The sequence below is a fragment of the Bison bison genome, unplaced genomic scaffold, assembly GCF_000754665.1.
Source record: "Bison bison bison isolate TAMUID 2011002044 unplaced genomic scaffold, Bison_UMD1.0 scf7180017864034, whole genome shotgun sequence".
In the NCBI taxonomy this organism is placed as follows: domain Eukaryota; kingdom Metazoa; phylum Chordata; class Mammalia; order Artiodactyla; family Bovidae; genus Bison; species Bison bison.
In genome coordinates this window covers 6757025-6763924 of record NW_011494606.1, presented here as the reverse complement: position 1 = coordinate 6763924, position 6900 = coordinate 6757025, and the positions used below count along the sequence as shown (strand labels likewise).

The following is a 6900-nucleotide window of genomic DNA, read 5'->3' as shown; positions in this document are numbered from 1 at the left end:
CACTGATTCCTAAAATGTCGATGTTCACTCTTGCCATCTCCTGTTTGACCACTTCCAATTTGCCTTGATTCATGGACCTGACATTCCAGGTTTCTATGCAATATTGCTCTTTACAGCATTGAACCTTGCTTCTATCACCAGTCACATCCACAACTGGGCACTGTTTTTGCTCTGGCTCCATCCCTTCATTCTTTCTGGAGTTATTTCTCCACCCTTCTCCAGTAACATATTGGGCACCTACTGACCTGGGGAGTTCATCTTTCAGTGTCCTATCTTTTTGCCTTTTCATACCATTCATGGGGTTCTCAAGGCAAGAATACTGAAGTGGTTTGACATTCCCTTCTCCAGTTGGGAAAGGAGTACATCAAGGTTGTACATTGTTACCCTGCTTATTTAACTTATATGTAGAGTACATCGTGCGAAATGCCAGGCTGGATGAAGCACGAGCTGGAATCAAAATTGTCAGGAGAAATGTCAATAACCTCAGATATACAGATTGACACCACCCTTATGGCAGAAAGCAAAGAAGAACTAAAGAGTCTCTTGATAAAAGTGAAAGAGGAGAGTGAAAAAGCTGGTTTAAAACTCAACATTCAAAAAACAGAGATCATGGCATTCAGTCCCATCATTTCATGGCAAATAGTTGGGGAAACAATGGAAACCATGACAGACTTTATTTTGGGGGGCTCCAAAATCACTGCAGATGGTGACTGCAGCCATGAAATTAAAAGATGCTTGCTCCTTGGAAGACCAACATAGCATATTAAAATATTAAAACGCAGAGACATTACTTCGCCAACAAAGGTCCATGTAGTCAAAGCTATGTTTTTTTCTAGTAGTCATGTATGGATGTGAGAGTTAGACCATAAAGAAAGCTGAGCACTGAAGAATTGATGTTTTTGAACTGTGGTGTTGGAGAAGACTCTTGAGAGTCACTTGGACTGCAAGGAGATCCAACCAGTCCATCCTAAAGGAGATCAGTCCTGAATATTCACTGGAAGGACTGATTCTGAAGCTGAAACTCCAATACTTTGGCCACCTGATGCGAAGAAGTCACTCATTAGAAAAGATGCTGGGAAAGATTGAAAGCAGGAGAAGGGGATGAGAGAGGATGAGATGGTTGGATGGCATCACTGACTGGATGGACAAGAGTTTTAGCAAGCTTCGGGAGTTGATAATGGACAGGGAACCCTGGCATGCTGCAGGCCTGGGGTCAAAAAGAGTCAGACACGACTGAGTGACTAAATGAACTGAACTGAAGTTATGAAAATCCAGATTGACTAAAACAGATTAGGGTTGAGAGTCTACAAGAGTCCTCTTCATAAAAAGAGTCATCACAGGGACCCTTTAAAACGGTGGTTTTCTACCCTAACCCCACACCAGCATCACCTGGAAGCTGGAGAGTTGTCTGCCTCCACCTCATATACTGATGAGCGGATGGTGACAGAGATGGTAACAGAATCTACATCATTGAGTTATTAGGAGGATTAAATGCATTACACACAGTCTTCCTGAAAACAGAAATAAAAAAATAATCTGAGATATTGAGAGGTTTACATTGAGATACCAAGTATGTACCTAAAGGACACTTATTGACCACACTGAATCCGTTTGCTACCATTTCCTCCACTACTCAGCATATGAGTGCCCATGAAATGATCAAATCAATTGCTAGAAAAAAATTTAAACTACATATTCTCTACAAATAAACAAAAAACACAATGCCTAGGTTCCACCTCAAACCAATTAAATCAGAATATCTACGCGGTGAGACCCAGATGTCAGTAGTTTCTGAAGCTTCTCAGGTAATTCCAATTCAAGCCAAGGTTGAGGCCCTATAAGGGGGAATGATCTTCCCAGTAAATGTTAATATTCAATTTCCAATCTGGAAATAAGCAACAAAAATCTTCCTTAGAAAGGTCTGTTAGCTGATGAGCCACAATTTCAGCTTTTGGAATTTACTTCAAGAAAATAACTAGAGATATAAGCAATGATTAATGTAATAGAAGGACCTTAGTTTGCTGACCAGGGATCAAACCCGTGCCCTTGGCAACAAAAGCATGGTGTCCTAACCACTGGACCCCAGGGGAATTCCCGTCACAGCATTATTTATAAGAGCAAATTTGTTAAAATTGTGTAGGAACCCAGACGAAGGACTCCTACCTGCTAGGAAGTGGAGGCACAGAATAACAGGAGGTTCCAGCTGTATCTGAAAGGATGAAGCAGAGTTTGCATGGACAGAGAGGGGGTGGCCTGGAGAGGGCAGGCATGCCCTGGGGCAGGGAAGAAGCTTATTCACATTTTAATCCAGACATTGAGGAGTCAGTTTGTCTAGACATTATAAACCAGACCTGAACCAACAGTCACTGGAGAAGTTTGGGCCCCCGAATAGGAGATGGGAACAGTGTAGACTAGCTGCAGTGCTTCTCAGGCTTTACTAGGCACACAAACCCCCAGTGAAAGTCACTCAGTCGTGTCTGACTGTTTGTGACCCCATGGACTATACAGTCCATGGAATTCTCCAGGCCAGAATACTGAAGTGGGTAGCCTTTCCCTTCTCCAGGGAATCTTCCCAATCTTCGACCAGGGATCGAACCCAGGTCTCCCACATTGCAGGCGGATTCTTTACCAGCTGAGCCACAAGAGAAGCCCACAAACACCCAGAAACACCCATGGATCTCCTTAAAATGCATATTTTGATTGGGTAGGTCTGGGGTGCAGCCCAACAAGCTGCATTTCTAACAAGCTCCGAAGTGATGCTGATTCTGCAGGCCCTCAACCACACTTTGGGTGGTAAGGGGCTGAAATTAATACAAAAGAGCCATCCCCGCCCACCTCCCACCCCCAGCAAGGGTCTGCAGGCTAATGGAGAACCAGGGCATGGTGTTTTCTAGGGGGAAAAACAGAACAAAAAACCTTACAGGTGTGACGCCAGAGACAAGATTCTGTGTCCGTGATTCAGGAATGTGAACTGTACAACCTGAAGTCTGAGGGGGCTGATGGTCAAGGCTATTGGACATTCCAAGAATGCTACAGATTCTCTGACCTGAAAAGAGCTTAGTCAACTCTTTTCCCAAGAAACAGAATGAAAACCCTCAGCCTGGGCAATCGGCACATACCCAGTGCGATTCCTCAAACATCTGGTAAGCACCTCCCAGGCCAGGCACTGGGAATACAAAGATCTAGTACAAAATCAAAAAGCTGACACTGACAGAAATGTTCTCAAAACAAGGCACTTGAGAGATGATTTGGAACTTGGGGGGCTATGAAATAATCAAACCCAGGTCTCCTATACTGCAGGCAGATTCTCTACCATCTGAGCCATCAGGGAAGTCCATGAAAGAACAGGCCAGAGCCATGCTAAGCCTCAGAGTGTGGCTCAGCAGGGGGCAGTCTCAGGAAGACAACTGTCAAGGAAGTAATTTAAGCCAGAGCTCTAATTTTTGGAAACTGCAACAAGTGTGTTACAGGTGTTAGGACACCTCATAGTGCAGAGAAAATTAATTTTAAATGGCTGAAAATGATACACTGTTTCACACTACTTCCAAGTGCTTTTAGCCAAACAAATTAAAATGGGAGATGTTTTTCCAGCAGCTGTGACACAGGAGCTCAGTCGCTCTGAGGCACATAGGATCTTCCCTGATCAGGGATGGAAAATGGGAGACTTTTAAAAGCTACAAACCTTCCTTCTCCAAGAAACCACAAAATGATCCAGAAGGCCGAGTCCAGATCTGACTCCCTTTTAAAGGTTAACCTTTGAGTCAGAGAGATTCAGGTCCAGATGCCAAGTTCTCTGCACCTTTTCTTTAACTCATGTAACATGTGGCAAAACGAAACCTAAAGTGTGTTTATCTAAGAACATGCGCATGCCCCCAGAGGTCGTGCTCCTCAGAAAGAGCTTCTGAAAGCTCTTTCTGCCTAAAAGAAAACCAAGAATCTGCATGGCCTGGGCTAACTTCCCTCACTCTGGGGCCCAATAAGGAATGGTAACAGGTTGGGATGGTAAGAATCTGCGTTTTTTCAGTGGCCCCTGAGAGAAAGAGTGTACTGTCTAAAAATGGCCCCCAAATGAGCCCCATGCACAAGACAGTCTATCCCTACAGAGGAGGCGGCTACTTGGGGCTACCCAAATTGTCAATGCTCTCCTAAGGAATTACCAGTATGGGAGGAAGCATACGCCTCAAATTGAGTCCACTAGTAGCTATGGAGAGGGATGTGGGACAGGGTGAGCTCCATCAGGGGCGCTTATACTTTATCACTTGGATTTTTTATAACAAGAATATAATCAAACATTACTTGTATAAGTAAAATGAATTTTTTAAAAAGCATGAACAAATCAATGCGTGAGCAACTCCGAAGATCCCTCTGCGTTTATCCCATATCCATCAAAGTAACCTGATTCTGTTCTAGCAGAAAGAGAACATGCTGAGCATTCTAGTCCATTTGGATGTTTCTTGGAAAAAAATAATAAAGCATATTGTGGGGCATCACCTCTGGTGAGTTTGGTCCCTCTGACCCCCAGTTTTTTCTCTCTCTACTCCTGAACAGATCCCCCTGTGACCCTGACACCACAAGGGTCTTATACATCCTGGATGTCACTACTGCCCTCCCAGACCAAGGATAAAATCTACACATCTGGGCAGATCATGCCCAGCCCTGCTTGCCCTGATCTTTTCCTGTTCCCCACAGAAGTCACACGGAAGCACAGACTTGTCCTTCTTGGTGAGATCCTGGTATTCTGCCCATCCTGCCACTCCTCCTGGAATACCTCTTTCCTTCTCTCAGCAACTCCAAATCCTCCATGTCCCTGGGGACTCAGCACGGCTTGTAACTGTTAGTGCTCTCTGATTCCAGCCCACTGCCAAGGTGTAGAGTCCTGCTCTGGGCTTCTGCGTTGTATACAGGGCTTACCCCATAGGATAACTGATCAGACTGTTAACCTCTCCTTTATTCTTTTAATTTTGTATCCTTAGCACCTGGCCCACAGCAGGAACTCAGTATATATCCACTGACAAAACTGAAGAAAGGTTCATTCCCCAACACTCTGATAGCATAAATGCACACAATTAAATATTTGAATTTGCAGAACAAACAGTGGGGGACGTCAGTCTGCTTGCCTCTTTCTCCAACCTCCCATTCCCTGTACCCTGAAACCCCTATGCACTGTGGTCCAGATCTGAAGCCCCCTCCACACACCCCTAGCCTAAGCTGCAGTGGACAAGGCAGGGGCCAGGAAGCTGGGCCGTTGTCCCTTGACCGTCTGGGAGTGAAAACAAAAAGGGTCACCCAATACTGACCACCTCATCAGAGATAATTTTAAACATCTGTTGATTCTAATCATGATCAACATTCTGTAAAAATGGCTTGTAATATTAAGAGATTTTCTAATGTTGAACTAATTTCACATTTCTGGTAAAAACCCAACCTATTAATAAGTAATTATTCTTTTTAAATATTGCTAATTTTAGGATCCTAATAGATGATCTCTATATTTATACTCTTCAGTGACATTGGCCTATAATTTCCTTGTATCATTCTTATTAGATTTAGTATCAAGATTACACTATCCTATTTTTCTACTCTGGAAGAATTTGTGCAAGACTGCTATTACTTAGTTCCTCAGTGATTGGCAGAACTCACCAATGAAACCGGGGTAGGCCTGGAGTTTTTTCTGAGAGAAAACCTCCGAGTACAAACTCAATGTCTTTAAAGCCTATAGGCTTTTGATTTTGTATTTCTCACAGAAGCAAGTTTGGCAAGTTCGATTTTTCTAGGTAATTCCAAATATTTGGATTACAAAGATAACTAATATCTGGAAGGCTGACCCCGAGGTGAACTCTGCAAGAAATTAAGTGCCTCCTGAATCATCAAAGAAATAACAGCTTACATGTGCACTGGACATATGTTACAATTTATAAAAGTACTGGCCATATATTAGGTCATCTGAAGATGAGGTCCCGGTGGCTTTGATGACTTATGATGTCTCATTATTTGCAAAGGGATAGATAACTTCCTATTTAGCAGAATCAGCTGATTCACTAGGAAATGCTGTGGAGGCCTATGAAACTGTTGAATTCCTCACTTCATCTCGGGGAGTCACTTGGGAGTGTCAATATCTAGGGTGTTGGGAGTGTTCTGAGCTCCTGGAAACAAACCTTCCCCAAGACCAGGCTGGGGGTGTTAAGTGCGGGGCTGGCACATCCACGAAACACGGATTCCACACACAACGCGGCCCGGACGCAGTGTCGGGGACGACCGGGCACACTCACCAGGGCCTCGAAGTCCTTGCAGTCGTGGCGGGCATAGGACGCGGGGAAGGGCCGCAGCACTGAGTCGCGCTTGTAGCTCCGCAGGGCCGAGGCGAAGAAGCTGCAGCGCAGGTCGGCGGCCAGCACGTCACGGCCTGCCGCCTCCCTGACGGTCGCCCACCCCGGGGCTGCATCCCGGGGCGCCGCGCGTTGTCCGGGGAGACGCGCCGAGGTGCGAGGGCTGGGGGTTGGGGGATAGGTAGGGCCAAGCCTGCGGTCAGCGCGGGGCTGGGACCGCGGACAATGGGCTGGAGGGGGCCGGGGTCTCTCGGCCGGGGACGAGCTAGGCGGAGAGAGGAGATGACAGGGTGAGAACGTGCTGACGAGTGTCTTCTGCGGGGGGCCGAGCCACTCGCCGCCCAGGGAGACGGACGGGTGAGGAGAGGGACCCGGCCGGGACCGCGGGCCAGCGCGAGGGGGGGGCCGGGGGATAATGGGGCCGGCCGGACGGGGATCCCGGACCTGGGGGAGGGGCTATGACATGGGTGAGACGACAGCGTCCCGACACGTGTCCTCTGAAGCGGCCTAGGGTGGGGGCACCCCCGGAGGGGACCGCGGCCCGATCCCGCTCCCTACGCCGGGAGAAGCTGCG

General features: G+C 46.6%; 1 protein-coding gene across 1 annotated transcript in view; it reads right to left on the bottom strand.

Annotated features, from left to right (window-relative positions):
• Positions 1-6900, bottom strand: part of PARP16 (poly (ADP-ribose) polymerase family, member 16) — a 61250-nt gene that overhangs the window by 18267 nt on the left and 36083 nt on the right. The window contains exon 3 of the mRNA XM_010834605.1: positions 6270-6770. Within this exon, the coding sequence (XP_010832907.1) occupies positions 6270-6770 (501 nt within the window). The remainder of the gene's footprint in view (positions 1-6269; positions 6771-6900) is intronic.